The sequence below is a fragment of the Hydra viridissima genome, unplaced genomic scaffold (genome assembly GCF_058129835.1).
Source record: "Hydra viridissima isolate aposymbiotic clone 2 unplaced genomic scaffold, HvirCarnegie_v1 scaffold_3, whole genome shotgun sequence".
NCBI classification, from domain to species: domain Eukaryota; kingdom Metazoa; phylum Cnidaria; class Hydrozoa; order Anthoathecata; family Hydridae; genus Hydra; species Hydra viridissima.
Window position 1 is genome coordinate 16,983,775 of NW_028324302.1, and position 21,226 is coordinate 17,005,000.

General features: G+C 29.7%; 3 protein-coding genes across 4 annotated transcripts; all 3 read right to left on the bottom strand.

Annotated features, from left to right (window-relative positions):
* Positions 1-1,503: 1,503 nt before the first annotated feature.
* LOC149891223 (sideroflexin-1-like) lies at positions 1,504-6,200 on the bottom strand. 2 transcript variants are annotated; one of them, XM_090082975.1, is made up of 11 exons: positions 5,976-6,200; positions 5,699-5,869; positions 5,504-5,602; positions 4,476-4,551; positions 4,006-4,091; positions 3,850-3,910; positions 3,695-3,761; positions 3,253-3,302; positions 2,963-3,012; positions 2,733-2,780; positions 1,504-2,651 (listed from the first exon to the last, which is right to left on the bottom strand). In XM_090082975.1, the coding sequence occupies exons 1-11, from the start codon at positions 6,146-6,148 to the stop codon at positions 2,555-2,557; spliced, it is 978 nt and encodes a 325-aa protein (XP_089939101.1). In that variant the 5' UTR covers positions 6,149-6,200; the 3' UTR covers positions 1,504-2,554. The 2 variants fall into 2 exon arrangements, 1 of the variants encoding a protein (XP_089939101.1); XR_016451078.1 differs by lacking the exons at positions 1,504-2,651; positions 2,733-2,780 and having other exon boundaries at positions 3,666-3,761.
* A 472-nt stretch (positions 6,201-6,672) lies between these two features.
* On the bottom strand, positions 6,673-7,778 carry LOC149891224 (ataxin-3-like). The gene has a single exon (XM_090083580.1). The coding sequence runs from the start codon at positions 7,721-7,723 to the stop codon at positions 6,869-6,871; it is 855 nt and encodes a 284-aa protein (XP_089939706.1). The 5' UTR covers positions 7,724-7,778; the 3' UTR covers positions 6,673-6,868.
* A 1,021-nt stretch (positions 7,779-8,799) lies between these two features.
* On the bottom strand, positions 8,800-9,741 carry LOC149891225 (uncharacterized). Its single transcript, XM_090082052.1, has one exon. It carries the CDS (start codon positions 9,739-9,741, stop codon positions 8,800-8,802), a length of 942 nt encoding a protein of 313 aa, XP_089938178.1.
* Positions 9,742-21,226: the final 11,485 nt, after the last annotated feature.

Consider the following 21,226-nt stretch of genomic DNA (forward strand, 5'->3'; position numbering starts at 1 on the left):
CTTATAAAAAACTGGTTTTATGGTTTTCTCGACTGTTGTGTATCTCCAATTTAGACGATATGGTCTCAGTGTTTGATGAAAACGCTCGCTTTTACAAACTTAGACATTTTTTTCTGTTAACAACGAATAAAGTACCAAATTTCTGTATCAGTCTTTTAAAAAAAGGTCCACAGCCGTTTGTGGCCGCCTCCCAAAAATTTATTTGCTTACCGAATGTCCTTACTTCGATTTCCTGTTGTCAGAATTTTTTTTTGGGAGCAGAATGTTTTGGAAGTTGCTGCTTATCAGAAGGTGGAAGCCATTGGCGTCCGCCATCATAGATATTTTGGGAGGCAAGATTATTTGGAGACCATTTCCATTAGCTTCTGCCTTCAAATTTGAGGCGGCATTTCTGACTCACTCTGCTAGAAAATATGAAGTCAAAAGGCATTACCTGTTGTGGAGGGAAAAAAGTTGTTGATAGACCATAATTTCTCTACTTTATAAATGATAAAAAAAACTCGTTAAAATAATCGATAGCAAGGAGAAAACAACTTGGTTATAGTTTGTGGCTGTTTTAAAACTTTTCTCGAAAATAAAAAAGCAAAAAACTCTTGGGTGCGAAATGAGTATAAAACCTTATTCTGTAAATAATTATCCTGACCAAGAAAATAGTCCTAATGACTCATTAAAGGAACGCGGTTTCAATAAGATCTAAGATAATGGATAATATTTAAAAAACACATGACGACAGACTACTAACGGAGCACCACGCGAGATGACTAAGGAAAATTTCAGAAACGAAAGAGCTACAAGCAAAAGTTTCTTTCCAATTGAGTATTTTTGAGCAAATGATATTGTTTGCAACCCTTTTCAAAATTTAAGTTTACTTCACTTTTTTATAAATCTATAAAAAGTTTGAGATTTTGACAGGGGATGGTGTTTATGCTGTAAAATGTTTGCTTTAAATATGTAATTGACATTTTTTTTTTTTTTTTTTCATGTTATCTTTTAATTTTGTAAAAAATAAAATTTTTAAAAAAATACACCATACCAATTCTAAATGAGCTTCAAATTAGCTTGACTTTAAGTTCAATAGGTTAAAAATCCACTATTTTAAGTAGTTGTAAAATAATAGGTACTATTCTTATACAGTGCTTATTGTTATATTTTACTATTTGTTTAAATTTGTATAAATATATGAAGTTTTTTCAGTCCCTTCTTTATATCTGCGACAATATTGCGCAGGATCGATTCGTAGGTTTGCGCAGGATTAACTATAGACCCAGGATGAAGATAGGCGCAGGGTTAATGATTCATAGGATTGCGCAGGAGTATTCATTCGAAGGAATAATATTTTTAAAGGATTGGATAGGGTTACTCATTCAATATATTGATGGTTAACTGGCAAAACTCAGCCATTAGTAGGATTGTGTAGGATCATTTAAAAGAATTTCGTAGAATTTTTATTTCTACGAGATTCGGCAAAACCTCGCCGATCAAAAATCCCAAGTAACAAATCAATTTGAGTTAAATTTTAAGTTCAAATGGAATACCATCTTAAAAACACAATTTTTAAAAATTTGTTTCAAAATATATCTTTCTTCTTTTACAATGAAAAATATAATCTTACACAAAATTACAACGATTGGAAAGTTTTTAATTCATAGAAAATACGTTAAAATAACTATGCGTGAAAATGTAAAATGTCATAAAGCAGTGAGGTGTAAGAGAAAAATAAGGTGAGAGGGTGTGAGAGGGTTGGGGGTGTAATAAGATCCTTTCCTACTGTTAAGGGATATCATACCTTGATCTACTAAATTAGTTCATGTTTAAACTTCAATGTAAAACACCAGAAATAAAAAAAACTATTTTTCCTAAATGAGAAAACCAAATCCCAAATCTTTAAGTCAGATTTAAAAAGAAATTAACATTTTTTGTAATTTTCAATTTTTTTTAGGTGATTTATATCGTGTAACACTTCAGACAAAAATTTTAATTAACTGCTATTTCAATTTTTGGTGTTTGTTATATGCGAAATGTCTTGCAAAGTATCTTTCACCGTTTGCTTCTAACAAAAGTTGGCTACAATAGTAACCAAGTAACGTAAATAACCGGCAATATAAAATGTCAGTTGAAATTCAATATGTTCGTGTATGAAAGAATAACGTAACGTCACAAGGATCCAGCACAAGAACTTAAATGTTAAAATATTAAATCTTCGGATTACAAACAAAAATTGAAACACTAAATGTAAACTCTACTTTTATTTCTTAGCTTATTTGACTGCTATTTTCATTTAATGCTTCTATATTAAGTCAAAATTTTAAAATTTTAAAAAACTCGATTATTAGTTTTAAAATTTATAAAATTTCTTGCAAGTCACGTAAAGTAACTAAAATAAACCCTAAAGTTAAAAAAAGGAAAAAACTTTTAAAATAGTTTTATATACTAAGTTTAAAAAAAAAAATCTGTTTTCAACAGACATACTAAATAACTCGTTAAAATACGGTCTACAAATAAACATATCCGCCATTTTCCATCGTTTTGGTGTGGTTTGGGAGAAGAAACATGTCTACAAGCCCTTGTTAAAGTACACTTTATCAACTTGTTTCCAATTTTTAGAAATAGATTCTTGAAGTTCAACTTCCAAATCATTAACAGATAAAGAGCTGCAACAAAGAGGCCGAATAATATAAACCATCAGACATCTCATTTTTAATAATATGTAAATTATACATAAAAATCTTTACCTCGTTTGTGGAAAAATTGCACAGCACAACGGCGTAGCAAAACATAGTCTACAATAATGAGTACTTGAATGATAAAACTTTTAAGTAAGACATCGAGACAAAATTTTACATTAGTCATAAAGACAAAGTTTGCTGAAACTGCTATTTTTGACAGGTTTCTTTTAACAATTTACGCAGCAAGAACCATTTTTAAAAAATAATACAATTAGAACTTTTTTAGAAAAACTTACATAAAACCAACAAGACCGATTTGAATAGGACTGGCTAACCAAGGCATTCGCTAAAAAGAGATACACTCAATAAATTCAATACACACAATAAAAATATGAAAAACCAATTATGCAGTGTCTAAAGCATGAACAGTTGAACATGAAAGACAATGAACACTTAAAACAATCAACAGTTGAACATGAGACAATGAGTGGTTTGATCGAGATTAAATGCCTCTGGTGTATTATTTTCAAAAAATTCTGCCAAAATTTAGGTGGAAAAAATAAACAAAAACTTGTAATATTATTACCTTCATAAATGCCCGGTTTTCCAAACGGTTCATTATGAGGGGAGGAATGGCTGAAAGAGAAAAAAAAGATTTCTTACTTTAAAAAAGAACAATTATTTTAACTTAATAAAATCATTTTTTATTGAACTCTTTTTATCAACTGTTACTCAGGATGTGCATGAAGCTCACTTTTTGTCATCTAACCCAGGTAAAAACGATCTAGCCCAAGTTACAACTTTACAAAAAACTTGAACTTTTTTTTTTGGCTACTTATTCTTTTTATGAACAGATTAAGATCTGAGCAGGTTTTGTCATAACCATGTATTAATATAGAATTTTAAAAGAATACATGATTATGACAAAACTTGTTCAGATTTTAACTTGTTAAATTATAAGTTTAAGCAATTTTTTAAAAAGGATATATAAAATCTCACCCAAACTGAATCTTTTCATCAATACTTACTCATCCCAGGCAAAGCCATTACAACTCTGGAAATGACAGTCATTTGAACAGCATTTTGTGCAGCAATCTGAAATGGAAAAGAAAAAAGTGGCTAGCATGTTAAAATGGTTAAAAGTCACATCACATTTATTTGATTAAATCTAAAACTTGATAACCTTTGAATCTCCTAGCCGATTTCCATTTTCATCAAAGACTGGAATACCATGCAGTATTTCCCTAAATTAGTATCTTTTTATTTTAAATAACTTTTTTTAAATTATGCTAAATTTTAATAAACTCAAAAAATATTTCAAGGAACTTAATCAACAAACCTTTGTCTCATTAAAGGAATGTTAACACAATTAGCTGCAGCCACAGCAGCAAAAGGTACAAAACGTCCAATAATTGGTGGAAATCTCTAAGGAATCAAAATATTACAAATATTAACAAAAAAAATAAAAACATTAACAAAAAAACTCACTTAAATCTCTAAATTATTTAGTGATAAACATTCCATGACAAATAGAAAACAGAATATATTAATACACTATATTAATAATTGTATGTAGACTCAATGTTTGAGAACCTGAAGAATTTTAAAACTACCAAAAAAAATAATTTTTTAAAAAAGTTAAACAAAGGTTAAAAAAATAAAAAATTACACAAAAAAATGTGCCAAAAAATGCAACAAAAAGTTGTTTAGATTATAGAGTTGAAGTAATACAAAGTGCTTGTATTACTTCAACTCTATAATCTAAACAAACATTTAACAAACTAATTTAAATTTTGTATAAAAAAGTACCTGAACCATCATCTTAAGCCCTAAACCTACACCAAGCGCTGCACCAGTAGCTGATACATATGCTTGGAGAAGCATGCTAAAATTTTTTTACAGTTATGAACAATTGATATATTTAATTTATGCTTTAAAATCAGCTAAATTTTCTCATTAAAAAATCATATTCAAAATAAAACTTAGGGGCTGATTACATAAAAGATATTCAGCCCTGGGCCAAATTTCTATCTGTTTTCATTTTGATTTAGGGTTTTTTAATTTTTTAATAGTAAATTTTATAAAGATATTAATTTTAAAAAAAAAAATTACAAATAAACAATTTTTATTAATAATTTTATTAATAAAATTAATAAAATTATTAATAAAAATATTTTTAAATACTAAAAATGAGTGCGTCTAAACTTTTGGAAACTACTGCACATAACTTCCTGATTGTTAGAACAGTTTTGATACTCTTTCATGCAATAATTAGTAACGGGGAAAGCTGGGTCTTCAAATAAACATTTATGAAAAAAAAAAATCAGCTAACAAACTGTATTTTTGAGGTAAGGTGCATTCATTTAATTTTTATTAACATTAGAATTCCCAAAGACTTTTGCATCATGTACTGACCCTGGCCATATGCATTCAGTATCTATGAAATAACCTTCATTACTTCATAGATGTTATATGTAAATGTTTCAAAATATTTGAATGGTTCAAAAATAATTTAATGTAAATAGCTCAAAAATGTGAATGGTAAAATTTGTAAATGGTTATATTTGAATGTAAATGATTCAAAAATAATTTTAAATGGTTCAAAAATGTGAATGACTCAAAATAATTGCACCTTTTTTTGAAACAATGATAATTTCAAACAATGATAATTTCAAATGATAATTTGGATTGGAACTTAAAATACCATGTATTCCAAAATTTATTTTTTAAACCTGGTCTGAATATTTTTCATGTAATGAACTCCTAGGAGAGAGTATTAAAGAGTTTTAGAAAAATGGTTGAATGATGAAAAAAATGATGAAAATATTTTTAAATACCTTGTAGTAATTGGAGCATCCCCACTCCTATTGGTATAGTTCACAATTGCATTAAATGACTGATTCAACCACTGCCAAAAGATCACCGCTGGAGTGGTTCTAAATTTCAATTATCAAGTTTTAATTTCAATTTCAATTATCAAGTTTTAACTTACTTTTGATTTTTTAACTTTAGCTCAAATAAATCTTATTTACCTATAAAATGTCATCATTGCACCTGTTATAGTCATATTAACAGGTACTTGTGCTGACATTCTACCAATTAATATCTGTTTTTCCCCAGTATCTGGATGGTATGCTGAGTCATAAAGATATTTTGCAGCCCATATTTGTTCAACAGTTGTTCCAGGTGGTTCAGATCCTATTCTAAAAAAATAAACTAACCACAATTGTAGAGCAACCAATTTAAGAAAATTTTCTTTTTGGTAAAATCAACAAACAATGATATCAATAAAATTACTCAAACTTTTACTTGTATTTATCAACAAGTGTTTTGGCAGCATTCAGTTGATCATCAGTTGCCAACAAGTTCAGAGGATTAGTTATGGTAAAAAAATGCTTTGCTCTCCCACTAAATGTATCTTGAGTCCATCTTGGCTTTTCTAACACTAACCTGCCATTTTTATCAGGTGGAGAATCACTCATTTTTATAAAATCTCAGTTAGACCTAGAGCTACGGAAGAAAAATTAGTAATAAAATTCAATCAACTTTATACGTGAGTATATATACTACATTATATTCATATAATATAGACATAATATTCTATACATATATATATATATATATATATATATATATATATATATATATATATATATATATATATATATATATATATATATATATATATATATATATATATATATATATATATATATATATATATATATATATATATATATATATATATATATATATATATAGGATTAAATTTAGGTTTTAAATAGAAAAAGATTTTCAAACAAAAGAAAAAGCAAGTAAGTAAAAATGAAATCTCTTAATTATATCTACAAATAATATACAGTATATAAATATATATATATATATATATATATATATATATATATATATATATATATATATATATATATATATATATATATATATATATATACATGTATTCAAACATAATAAGATAATTTTAATATAACTTTTTACTTGTATCTTTAAAACTTAGAGGAAAGAATAATATGATTATTTTTGTGAGAATAGAAAATTTTGGTGTAGAAAGAATATTTAGAAAACAAAGAAACCCATGTGCAAATTTATCTGCAAAACATGTCTCTGTAAAACTTGCATCTGTTTCTAAAGCATAATATTACACATAAGAAACTAGGTATAGCTATATAATATTATGTACAGCCTTATGACATTGGTTGCAAAGACATTTCTATGGCAACCTTTAACATTTCTTCCTCTGTTAACTCATCTTGAAAAACATTACTTGTATTTTGAGTTTTATCTGTATAAGTTCTTTTAACAGGGATTTCAGTTGGTTCTTCCTGTTTTTCAAAATACTTAACACGCTTAATTCGAAGTGATTCAGGGTTAATTTCCTCTGCAAAAGAATTATTTTCTTTAACTACTAAAGTTTTGCTTTTCTTCTCAAATTGTTTTTTGATTATAGACCTTTGCTTTGCATCAAATAAATCATAATCTTCTTTGGAAATTCCCCCGCATAAATGAAAAAGTTGCTCAGCTTCACATTCAGGAAAAACTCCTCGAATAACAAATATAAAATATCCCTCTGTCTGCAATTGTGCTAACAACAAGCTAAGATAAGTATCTGAAATAAGCTCAGGCCATGCTTTTATGGAATTTAAATTGAACCATTGTTTACCTATTTTTCTAATAGTAAGCCAATGGTTCTGCTGATTGCATATATAAGCAGTCTCTTCAACAGGAGATTTTCTGGCATTCTCAGCTTCTTTACTGTTATAAGGAATTATATCAAGGTTCCAGACAGAAAGAGCTTTACAGATAACTTGTATTGAAAAATAACCACTGTCATCCATATTTGAAGAAGGTTGTTGAATAAATTCTCTGTACTCTAAAGAATTAATATTCCCCTCTTCCATTGTTTTTCTTTCTGCTTCATCAAGTTCGTTAGCAAGTGTTGCCAAGTCAACTGCAGTGAAATATGGCCCTTGTAAAAGGGAGTTTAAACAATGCTGTGCACAAAGAGAACCTTCTTGTTTTTCGTGAAATATTGATTCCATATCATCCACTAATTAGTATTTATAAGTGTGATAGCTAATGTGAATAAAAGGAATAAATAAATTTATTACTCTGTGTATTTATACATATATATATATATATATATATATATATATATATATATATATATATATATATATATATATATATATATATATATATATATATATATATATATATATATATATATATATATATATATATATAGGCGCTACTCCACTTTCTCCCCCCCCCCCCTAATTTTATGATTGATTCTGATAGAGAATTTTATGCTGATTAAGAATCGTATAAAAACATGGGTCTCAAAATCAACGGAAAGTGCTCTAATCTGATGTTGAAAGTACAAAAATATACCACAAATCGCTAATATTCGCCATCTTGAATTCACTAACTTTACGGTTGATATTGTTTTTAACCGCAAAACATTGCCAGCCTGGTTTTTACTATAAGGAATTTTTTCTGGTTTAATATAGATAGCGATTCCACGGCTCAACGAAAAACATCTGACGTTTGACAAAAAACACGAAATTTTCTTTTTATTTTCTTTTCTCTTTTTATAACAAGTATTTATTTATGTTTTTTTGAAGAATAGATTCTAAGGATTTGTATACAGAAATTATGTATATATATATCTATATTCCTTCGCATATTTTATGACGTTTTTTATTTTTATTTTCGCGACGTAAGAATCATTGTATATGTTTATTTGAATTATAAAAAAATCGTCTGGAATGGCTAATATAGACGCGTAAGTTCTTTCCAGAGCTATCAGGCAGACGATCGAGTTATAAAGTTATAAAACGTGTCGCTCTTGCGAAATTGCGATTCCTTCTTATGAAATTTAGTTTTGTAACAGAATTTACGATTATTTTTTCGGTTATTTTTTTTTTTTTGTTATTAAAGAAAAAAATTAATTGGAAAGACAAACTTTCATGGAGTAATAAAAAAGGGCTTTCTTAATGTTCTTTGCAAAAAATGTTCTTAATAATTTTGTGTGGCTATGAAAATAGCCGTTTTTTGATTTACACAACCTTAGGCATGAATTATAATGTATGTTACGTTTGATGCACACAGGATGTCAAACAGGATATGCTGTTAAAACTTGATCCCAAAAGTGAAAAAACCGGTGTTCGGAAAATCTCTGCATCCACATAAACTCGGATAAATAATCAGCTACCATTTCGCGATTAGTTGGCCCCATCATTGATTTGAATTTTGCTTTTGCTCGACACCACATAGCTTCCACGTGATTTGTTGTTACACCTGTCTGTGGATCTACAAAGTTGAGGGTGTGGTTAACGGTACCATGTAAATATGCTGGAGCTTGCAAATCATTATATGCTCTCCACATGTCACTCCAGACAATAGAGCCAGGAAGTATCCATTGATGTATGATAGGAATTAATGTTGCAGCATCGCGGTTCTGGACAGGAATCAAAAAGCCTTTCTTCGTTGCAGGTTCATACCCACCAAATATCCACTGCTGCGGGATTATTCTACCAACTTGATATTTTCTTCGACAAAAAACAGATTCATCTATTTCAACAATGCACCCTGGACCGCCTATTGGATCAGGGTTATTGAGGAAATATGAGACGCAAATGTCTCTGCAAAATTGATTCCAATCAACAATGGTGCTGTCGTTTCCGATATTTAACTCTTGCCTTAAATCACTTATTGATAATCCCCGGCTCTTACCTGCACTTCTACTCCAAGCGTAAGTTAAGCCCAATATTTGCCACAATTGTAGGTGAGATTTCTCAAAGAAGCTGCCTTTTCTAATGTTAAAGGTTCTTTTGCAGCGCTTGACTGGACATCTCCAAATAACTTGATCAACTGACCCATTCTTTGTTTGCTGTGTGCAGGGCACGTTACATACACTACAATTCATGCTTTCAGCGAGTAAACCATAAGTTCTGCACCAGTGAATTGTAGCTTCGATATCGTATTTGAATTTTGCTCCTATTTCTGTCAAAGAAAGTGAGTCAAAAACGTCTATTGTTGGTCTTCGAAGAGCCATGATATGTAGATAAATGAAGAAGCAGAAAAACTATTCTGAAGCACTCCTTTTTATATGACAAACATAATGAAAATGAATTCACGGGGGGTTAACTTGAAGTTTTAAAAGAAAGTCAATAGTTTTAAAGAATTATTTTTATAATTAAAAAATTTTTATCTTGTTTTAAAGTGAATTGTAAAATATAATCAATGAAAGAATTTTTCAACTTATTTGACAAAAGTTTTAAAAGACACTCAAGCTAACAAACTAAGAATCCAGTTGAAGCAAATTGACGCGATAAGAGTAAATGCCATTGAATTTCATTACCTGGTAAGAGAAAAAAAATGCGGTCAATACACCTGATTATGAAACTTAACGCACCGGTTCTTTGTTCTTTTATTCGAAATCTTTTATATAAAAAATAAAAACCAGGCTGTTGATACTTTGAAAGGATAACTTTTAAACAAAAAAAAATCACTTTTCAAGATGGCGAATATTAGCGATTTGTGGTATATTTTTGTACTTTCGACATCAGATTAGAGCACTTTCCGTTGATTTTGAGACCCATGTTTTTATACGATTCTTAATCAGCATAAAATTCTCTATCAGAATCAATCATAAAATTAGGGGGGGAGAAAGTGGAGTAGCGCCATATATATATATATATAAACACACAAAATTTAAATAAAAGTTGCTTTTATATAAACTATGTAAATTTTTGAGATATCATATAAACCTATTTACATGTACAAAATGTGTACACAGCTCAAACACCACAATAACAATCGTGCAAATTTAGATTTTTAACAATATCGTCTCCAACTCTCAAAATCGCAAATTTTAGGGTTGAAATAAAACTTACAAAACAAAATTTACGGGGTCCCGACGGTTTGAATTATCTCCGTATCTAAATATTTTCAACAACTTTTCCTTACCTTCTTAATCAGTTAGTTCAGCTAAATATTTATCTGTACTTATATGCAAACCACAAAATGAAATAGAATTTAACTTACCCTGAGCAGGTTTAAGACAGAAGTTGAGGAACCTATATTCTCAGGTATACTACAAAATGTAGGCCCTTTGATATTTCTGTAATTGAAGAATTTGCAATTAATAAACCCGAAAAAAAGAGTCATAAAAAATCGGAATATAAGAGCATATGTTCCTTAGAAATTATTTTGGGAATTCATTTCACAGATTTTTTTCTATGTATAATATTTTAAATTTAAATCTTATAGTGTAATTTTAATCTTTTACTTAAAACTGATTTTAGCAAAAAATTTGAAAACAATCTTAACGCATAGTGCAAAAAGATTTTCTATATTGACACATAAATGCGTGTAATTTTTTTAATTAGGCCCACTCCAAATTTTCAATCTCAGGTCCACTCGGCCCTTATTCTGGTTTATTATGGATTTACCTGAGAAACATTATGTCTAGAAATTGAGGGTGTTAAAACGTTACCTACCAGAGTATCAAAGAATAGTTGTTGATCCAGTATTTTGTCGATCAAGTAACTTTTTGCACATTCACTCCTCGAAAGATATTTTGCAAAGGAAACAGTTATAAACAGTTCTAACAGATCAGCGTTATATATTTTCTAGTGTTATACTCAGGCGATGAAACACTGCATTGGAATTGTTATGGAGGCATGTGCCACAGTGTATTAAGAACAACGATGCCAATTTATAAAGCATGGATCGAATCAAAATCAGATATGCTGCACTGCGAAAAGAGGTCGGATTATGGTTTGAAATAATTTACAGTAAAAAAAAAAAAAAAAAAAAAAAGATAAATTTGATTTCAAAAAAACAAACTTCATTGATTTGCAAAGTTCTTAGGGCAATAAATTTTGTTTTTTAAAAAATGGCACATTTTAATGTAAATAACTTTGTAAATCTGAAGCTAACGATTTAGAAAGTAAAAAAACTTTTGCCGTACTTTTTCAACTCTTTGACAATTCGAATATTCCAAAAAATACCAACTCTTCAACAAAGTTAAATATATTCATCGACTGAAAATACATTCACACGTAAGCGTCCTAGGATCTTTTTCACAAAGGCAGTCAGGTAGCTTTTCTACAAACGTTTTATGGTTTTTGATATTTTTTTTAAAATTTTTTTAATTCTTAAGTGCAAGGATTTACAAAGAACTTTACTCCACCCAAGGAATTGTTTTTTGCATTTTTTGTGAAGGGGATATGTTCTGCGACGTAAATAAAAAAATTCAACGATAAAACATAAATTCTTCACAAGAAAATTGTGGAATGTTTCCTGAGATAAGGTTTGAGGCAGCATTGGACGATTTTCACGGGGCACATTAGGACGTGTTGCGCGGATCATAACAAACTTATTTTCAAATAAAATTATACTAAGTTTAAAAACGGTGCGCAATTATAAAAAGAAATGTGAAAGATTTATAAACAAGGAAAATTTAAAAATTGCAGTTAAACATGTTTTTGATAAAACAATTAAGTTAAGGTGGTAGACTGCTAAAAAAAAAATTTTAAAATCTGACATTATTCCAATTGATTTTCTCATTTTAAACACGATAAATAGGATTAAAAAAAAAAAAAAAATTTTTTTTTTTTCCTCTTTCTAATTTTTGGGCAAATTTAAGTGTTTTTAGGCCTAAAAAGTGCAAAGTTCTTGGAAAAGATATCTCAAAAAGTAAAATATATCAAGTCTCAAAATTTTACAGTTGTGTACCTTTTAAGTAGATAAATGTCCTGAGATAAACAAAAAATTTGAATCTTTTTCAATTTCGATGCACCATAAGCTTTTTCTATGCGTCTAAATTTAGGCAAAATTCTTGACCCCAAAACAGCCCAAAAAATTTAATTTTAATTTTTATCCAAAATTTCTTTATCTCAGGACATAAAGCTCATAAAAATGAACATCTGTACAAAATTTCAAATCAATTAGACAAATACAGCTCCCGCAATCTTATCCAGAATATGAAAAACTTTACAACAGAGAAAAATGCAAATAAAACTTTATATTTTGAAAATACAAATATATTAACACTTGAAAACAGGTTAAAACCCCCCCTTTTCATATAATGTTCCTTCTTCATCATTGTGCTTATCATCAAACCCCTTCCTTGTCATCAAACCCCTTCCTTGCTCTAAGCTTCTTTCTTTGTTTTTTAAACTTTTCAGATGATTTTATGTTCATAAGCTTTTCACGTAGCACATCACTATTTTGAAAACCGTTTTTAGTAAAATGTCCTGGTAAAATTCCTAAACTGTGAAGAACATCTATCATACCAGTTTTACCATCATTAAACTGTATGACAGCAGATGCAACACTAATTTCAAGTGTTGACCTACCCACGTACACATTTTTTGGGCATTTTGTCCAAATTACATTATTGAGCGATTCATTTGCATTCTGTGTTTCTCCATCAAGACAAATAGGTTTTATAATTTCACAAACAGCTTCTGGAATGTTTATACTGTTTTTATAAGTCAAAGTTTGATTAATCTTGTCCCTTTGATATTTACACCACGAATCGCTAGTACGAGGACAATACTTATGGCATTCTTCATCGCTGCTGCTTTCAGAACAGTGATGAATTAGTCCTGCTATGAAAAAATTCCCTTTGTTTTGTCGTATACTCATTCCATAATAGTTTTGCAATGTATTAATGACTTTATCTGTCATCCTTCCTTTTCCAGTAAGTCTTTTACCATCTTTTAAAACTTTTCCCTTGTACAATACTTTAAGAGAGCGTAAACGAGACCCAACTCTTTTTTGAACATGACTGACACATTCACTTTTTTCAATTTTATACCCTGGGTAAACATTATTACTTTCTATACTTTGTTAAGACTTACTGTCACCATCACCACAGTATTTTGTATACCGCAGTTTGTTAAAAACAGTTGATCGTTTAAATATTTGCAATGCCCCAATAGCTTCCATTGCACCTGCACTACCTTTGTGATTAATTGGGCAAATATGTGATTCCACCCAGTCATTGTATCCCGGTATATCTTTGTTTCTCTGCCAATATTGGCAACTTTTACAATCCTTTATGAGAGTTTGAGTGTCAACACACTTCCCATTACTAATAGCTGTAACAACACCGTTCAGCGAGGAAAAACCGCGTCGCTGCCACGTTCCATCAACACTTACAGTAACATTTTTTATATCAGGGTCACCAATAGTAGACTCACTTGTACGTTGTGCTTGTGCAGCTGCTCGCTTCATTGAATCTTGGGCAACTTTAATATAAGACAAATGCAATTTATAGACAATGTTATTGTATGTTTTTTTTTGCATTGGTGGTGGACTGTTTATTATGTTACAAAAACTTTCCATTGCAGCATAACCTTTTCCAATTTCTCTGAAAGCTACACACATTCTGATATTAATGTCAAACGATTTCATGCCTTGTGTTTCATTATCACTGTTTTTTTCAATTTTTTTTTGAGGTAAAAAACTCATTTTGCCATTGACATTTTTTTGCAGTGCAAGACAAAACAAGTTGATGTGAAAATCCTTTCTTTCTTGATAAATCATTATTCAATTTTATTAAAGATTGGCATTCTGGACAAGAACCAACAAGATTTAAAATTGAACTCAAGACATCAGAATTAAATATAATGTAACATTCAGGATTACTATCTTGACTAATACTTGGAGTATCAGAAGTAGGTAAATTTAACTTTTCAGCAGATGCTGATTTGCTTGAAGAAGTATTTGTTAGAGATGTATTATTTGATGTATTATTTGAACTTGAAGTAGTATATTCAGAAGTCAAGTGAATTTTATTCGCAAGTAATCTATAACATTTACGTTTTTTGCTTTTAGACTTATTTCTTCTTTCTGCAGAACCCATGTTGATAGTATGCACTTTTATCGAGTTAATATATAGTAATAAACCAATTCAACAACGTTGTTCTTTCACACCATGTCATTTAAACATAGAAAAACAAAAAACAAAGAAGTAGCTATTGGTTTGAGTGCTTAGATTTTGTAAAATTTAGTTAAAATTGCCTTATTTTGACGTTGCTATGAGCGTTGCTAGGGGAAGCAAAATCACCCTACTAAGTTTAAACTGTTTTTTTAGGCCTTTTTATGTTTTTTTGTAAAATAATATGTATGTTTTTAAAAACAGCAATAGTTAAAGTTTTTAACTAATCAACTTTTGAAAAACTACTTTTTTCAATGTTTTTTAGCAGTCTACCACCTTAAGACAAGCTGCAGGTGTATTTGGGTTCTCTAAAAGTACGTTAGCTTGCAGAATAAAAATGCTCAGAAATAATAAAAAATCGAAATGTGATAACTTTTCAACCAAATATTCGGCGCTACTGCAGTTTCTTCCTCCTCCCCCCCCTCCTCCCCCCTCCCCTTTTTTTTTTTTATGATTGATTATGATAGAGATTTTTATGCAGATCCAGAAAAGTATAAAAACATAGACCTGAAAACTAACGAAAAGCGCTCTAATTCGAAGTTAAAGTTGTAAAAAATCCCACTAAAAACCCTAATATTCGCCATTTTTTTTTAAAACGCATTCATTTTTAACGGAAATTATTTACCGTTACATTGCGCAATAAACAGACCTGGTTTTAATTAGCCTTTGCATTATTATTTTAAAGTATTATAACGAAAGTGTTATAAAGAAATGAAATTAATGGAAGATTTCAAATAAAGGTTGAACGTAGAAATTGAGAATATAGAAAAATTGATAAATAATTATCATTGTATCGTACACTGGTTTTTTTTTATTAAAAAAAACGGTTTGAAGGTTACTATTTCTAAATTTTACATGTGATAAAACAATAATGAGCTAAGTTTCAAAAGTTCTTCTTTTTAAAAAAAAACTGTTGAATTCTTTTTTAAAATTTATTACAAAAGTACATTACTTGCAATATAGTTTATTCTCTAATAAATCAAAAAACGGCTATTTTCATAGCCACAAAAAATTGCGCAAGATAAACATACTTTTAAGACTTTTTTAAGGTAAAAACCATGCTATTAATGTATTGCTTTTGTTAGCACTTTCTGTTAATTTTCAGGTCTATGTTTTTATGTTTTTCTGAATCAGCATAAAATTCTCTATCATAATCAATCATAAAAAAAAAAAAGAGGGAGGGGGGGGGGAGAAACTGTAGTAGCGCCCAAAGGTTTCTCTGCGCAAACCAGAAAATACAAGCCTATCAAGAGCAACAAGTTTTAACCTTCAAATTTCTAGCAAAATCCCTTAATATAAAGATTTTCTTTACAGTTTTTCAAGTACTTACTTTTCAATGCTGCTGCATAAGAAATCAATAGTATAGTAATAATAGCAATAACTGTAATACAAGTTTTGCACAGTCAGTTCTCTGCAATTGTTTAAATACAACATCTCCCTCTACCTCATTGTTCTATGAACTTGTGCTAAATAGCATTAAATTTACATTTGCTGCAAAATCTCCAATCTGGGGGGGGGGGGGGGTTACATATACATGTTTTTTCTTATATGAGCTTTGCAATAACAAACAACAAGTTAAATAATTAGTTTTCTTTTTATTCCACTCTGTTCTGTTGTAATTATAACAAATGTTAAATAAACATTCACTGTTTATTTTTTGATTTTGTCTGTGTGCCAAATAACAGCAAAACTTTTTGCTTCCAATACTCTCAAGTGATAGAATGAGCAAAGTTGAATCCCTTATTATGAGAGACGGAGCTTCATGTCAAACTGCTCAAGCAACACAGAAAAAGCGGGATCAGTAAACTTCCATGGTCAAGTTTCCAGATATGAAACCTATCGAAAGCCTTTGAGGCATATTAAACCGAAACCTAAGAAAAAAGAATCGGAACCCATCTTCTAAGTCCGAACTTTTAGGATTATTACGTCAAGCATGGGAAGAAATTCTTCAAGATGATATTCGTCAACTCATCACTGGCATGCCTAGAAGAGATCTTGCATTAAAAAGAGCAAAAGAGATGTCAACGAAATATTACGTATTCAAATTTGTGACCATTTATGATTACTTACTTTGTATAAACTACTTGTTTTATGTAAAAAAAGGGTTTCTGTGAGCGTCTATTAACTTCTTTCATTTCTGTGTTACAGAGCTTTGCTGGCTCTTTGCGTTTTCTCAAAAATGCTGCATCAGCAATATTTCAACTGCTACTATCTCAAAATTGTTGCGTATTTTTAGAATAATTTTTTTTTATTTATTATGGACTACAAATATAGCAAAGTTCAGTTATTTTGAGAGTAAGATATGGAACGATCCAGAAGACATAAAGTATGCTTCTGCTGAAACCTAATGTGGGGATATTGATAATAAAATGATTTTGATGATACTGATTATAAAAACGATACTTTCACCTTTCAAAAAGAGTGTAAATTAATTCCTTCAGGTAAAATGTGTTTTAACAATTCAAAACTAACATCGATATAGGGAAACCTAATTACACTAAAAAATAAATAGAAAATTTTCAGATGGTGGTGCTACATCAATCATAAAAATCGCTTCTGAACAACCTTAGCTATGAGTATGATGTCTCTAACTTTAGGACCAGTGTTAGAAGCTGTAGTATCTAGAAAAACAGGAAATATATTATTGCATACTTTAAAATATTCCAACAAGTTCTGCAAATTAATAAAACATCTTCTGTAAAATGGTAACTAAATAAGTACTTTTTCTACTCTCATTTGAAAGCACACCAAGAAGAAGATCCTATTTATTTTTTAGAAACAAGACTGGTTACAGAAACATTAATGTCATGATTAGAAATCTCTCAAGAAAGGCTTCTCTATTCAACTTCTTTTTTTATCAAAATGAATTTAAAAATGAATAGCAAAATACTTCCCAATGTATTTTGATATATTTTCATTGTGTATGCATTCAGCATCCTTCTAAATAACCTAATAGTTCATTATGGCAGCCAAAAACATAGTCTTATCTGGGTCAAAGTTATAGCTGGGTCCAGCTCTTACACTGAGAGGTGTAGTTGTTTAAACTAATCTTTTTAGTTTCTATACATAAATCTAATGTTGAATAAAATTGGTTGAGAAACAAACTTTTTTAGCTTGTACAAAGGTGAGAAGTTTTAGTGGCATTCATAATTCGCATCTCTTTTTTGTTTTCTAGGGTACGAACCTTGGACCGAGTCAATGTTTTTTGGAACTCCAAACGAGGTGTGCAATAAAAACCAGGCTATTACTTTCCATGATACTTCATTATAAAAAAAGTTCTTTAAAAAAATTTTATGCTTCTAAGCAAAATCCAACAAGTTCTACACAGAAACGCTACGAAAATAGCCTCAGCTACTTGCAAAGATCGATTAGACAAGATGAAATCAATCGAAAATGGAGAGTGGACAGTCTTAAATAAAAAAGCAAGCTTGCATGGCTGTTTATTGTGTATTAAAATAGACATTTTTAGCAATTCAAAGTTACTTTGAATAAAAAAACATCATACAAAAAGCACATGAAAAAACATCCGCATTATAAAACTTCTCATGCTAACAAGTCATATTAACCTTTGAACATAAATCTTTTTATTGTTTCGGGGCGAAGTTGTATGAGACAAAAAGAAAATAAAGCATTTAGAAACTTTTTAAAAAACCTTTTAGAAACTTTTTAGATGTTGTGACCTTTAGTTTATGCTTATTTGTTTGTTATTTATTATGTGTATAAATTATGACTTAATTATGACTTTTTTATTTACCTAAAAGGTTGTTTTTTTTTTTTTATTAAAAATTTTACTACAGTTTATTCTCAATTATTCTTAGTTCTTACTTCAAATAAGCCTTATATTCTTGACATTTTTTTTTCCGTTTCAATAGTATAGACAACAATTAAATGGGATTTTTCATTACAAAACAATTTATGAGGTTAGATTTTTAAAAAAAGCTGTCATAGGGTACCGTGTAACAATCGTGTCGTAAAGACTTTTTACATCAAAGTCACAAGTCTTTAACGACACGACATTTAGCGCTTAGCAAGTAATGCAGCGCCAAATTATTCAAAATACGGGTGTCAATCCGTAAATTAAAACTTAATGTTTTAGGTTTTAATTCTGCAGAATATCTCTGTCAGTTATCTACTCTCCTTTAGTTTGAGTTCAGCAAGAAGAAAGAAAAAAAAATTCTTCGAACGCGTTTCAGCAACAGTTGAATAATATAAAGTAATGCAAATTTGAAAAAATTAATTTCTATGCTGCATTGCAATTAAAAAGTTATTAAAATGTGATTGTAAATTAAATTCTATACAACTGCACTTCTATACAAAGTTGTTACTCATCAATAACGTGCGTATTTTCTCTTCTAAACTCCTTTCCATCGGCGCAGTTCACTGGTCTTTCATGAAACACAGTTTTTTGTATGCATAACTGTTATAAACTTGCATCCACGTCTTCTTTACAAATTATTTTGGAATAATTTATGACGCAAGAATTGCGTAACTGGTATTATACTAGTACCATAAATGTAAACAGGATTTTAAATGTTAGAGAGAAAAAGAGTTACTTTTTTTATAACTATTTGGAAGAAAAGGTTCTTAAGTAATTCAAAAATCATGCAATCTTGAGGGAGAGGTAAACCTCCTTTTATTATTTAATTTAATAGCTTGCTTTTACATATTGTTATATCTTACTAAAAGAAGAAAAGTATATTTGAAATTCCGGATGATGAAAGGAGGGGGAAAAGGACGAGGAGGGAGGAAAAGTAGGAGGGGAGGGGAGGGGAGGGGGAGGGGAGGCGGGGTACCCGAACACCCATGTCCAATTTCTTTTATAGTTAATTTTATTCCAGCTGTTGTTTTCTTATTCATTTGGTTGCTGAGGCCATATTAATGATAAAATTTATCACTGAGTTGTTAAATCTGACCTTTTTAACAAAATTTAAGCCCATACGACGAATAAGAATACACTGTGTGTTCTCGTTACTAGAAGAGTTCATTGGTATAATAATGATAAAAATATTGACACTTTATCCAATATACGGCACATGATCCACAGAATTTAAAACAAGACATATGTTTCATCTTTAACCGAATAAGAAGAAATTGAAATAAAATTGTTTTCATTTGGTTTTGAAAAACGAGCAGTCTGCATTTTTTGGTATTTATTACGTATGTATTAAAAATACCCTTTCTCAAAGTTAAAGTCAAAGCCTCGTTTTTCATTGAAAATAGTAAATAAATAATAATCAATACGTTGTAGAAACCGACAATCGTAATCTGCTATCTGGAAACACCGCAATTAAATCAGATTTACTGACATTAAATACCACTGACGACAAAAATAAATCACAAAGCTTAAGTTGCATAAGTTAACGGATTTAAACCACTCTCAGATGTCAGGAGAAAAAGACGTCAATACGCAAACTTGATTACCGATATTAATTACGAAAGCCAAAAAGTACACATGTGAAATTGTAAAGCTGAAATTCCTGATCGCCGAAGATCTTTATGTGTTACAGTTAAGGTTCGTTATTTCGAATCCAAAATAAAATTTTAAGTTTAAACTAAATGTTAATAAAAACAAAAACACCGTTAGCCCGAGGAGAGTGACAGGAATGACGAATACCTATTACAATGACAAAGTTAACACCCTATTTAGGGTTGCAACAATAAGTTCCGCAGAAAGAGAAAGAATTAGAAGACACAAGTATGCGATTTGTTAATTATACAAGACGTAGTAACTCAGTTACTGCAGTAAAAGAGTTAATTACAAAACTCAACGACGACCACTCCAAATATTTAATTGGTTTTAGATCAATTAATTTCAAAAAGTTTCTAAATATTGAATTAATCTTAGAAACTTCTCTTTTCATGTTATAACTAGAATAAAAAAGTAGAAGTTTTTATTACAAATTAGATAAACCAACCAATGGAAATGCATCTGTAAGAAGGTGCGACAAACTTGAGAAGAGTTATTTAACCGGCAGCCACCACTAAAAACAAATTAGAAATGTTACAAAAAAAAGAACACCTTTTTATGTAACTAAGATTCTCACCTCCAAAGCTTACATGTATATTATTGAGATTGAATGTAAAGATTTAAAGTTTGATACTGAATTTCGTGGATTATTATCAACTCTCCTTCAGAGAACACCAAAAAACAAATATATAATGGGTTTTTATGCTTCAGGGAAAAAGAAGGATATAATAATTACTGACAACCTCAACAGTAAAAAGATTTTGAATGATAATTTATATAAATGAACCCGAATGGAATAAAGGATTTAAAGAAGCCGTGCAGGCATTTCAGCATTACTTCCCTAAAAAATTGTATGTACCAAATAAGTGAACTCTTGTAAGATATACACTTTAAAGTGAAGTACATTTGGAGAAGTTAATATGCAAACGTTCACTAAACCATAGGTTTTTAATATGATAAAAAAAAAAAAAACCTTAATGCTTGCCACTCACAACACCTTAGCAATAAAAAATGTTCCACCGAGTATCTAACGACGATAAGTTTTTTGAAAACTTTATTAAAAAAGATTTGAATGAGCTAAGAAACATACGGGAAAAAACCTTGTTATTTGGCTTAAGT

What these genes read in the sequence shown, in the direction of transcription:
- LOC149891223 (XM_090082975.1), bottom strand. Translation starts at nt 6,148, where the DNA reads ATGAGTGATTCTCCACCTGATAAAAATGGCAGGTTAGTGTTAGAAAAG. An exon ending in GCAATGATGACATTTTATAG is followed by an intron (nt 5,603 to 5,698) that starts GTAAATAAGATT and finishes ATTGAAATTTAG; the next exon opens with AACCACTCCAGCGGTGATCT. An exon ending in GCAATTTTTCCACAAACGAG is followed by an intron (nt 2,652 to 2,732) that starts GTAAAGATTTTT and finishes TCTTTGTTGCAG; the next exon opens with CTCTTTATCTGTTAATGATT.
- LOC149891224 (XM_090083580.1), bottom strand. Translation starts at nt 7,723, where the DNA reads ATGGAATCAATATTTCACGAAAAACAAGAAGGTTCTCTTTGTGCACAG.
- LOC149891225 (XM_090082052.1), bottom strand. Translation starts at nt 9,741, where the DNA reads ATGGCTCTTCGAAGACCAACAATAGACGTTTTTGACTCACTTTCTTTG.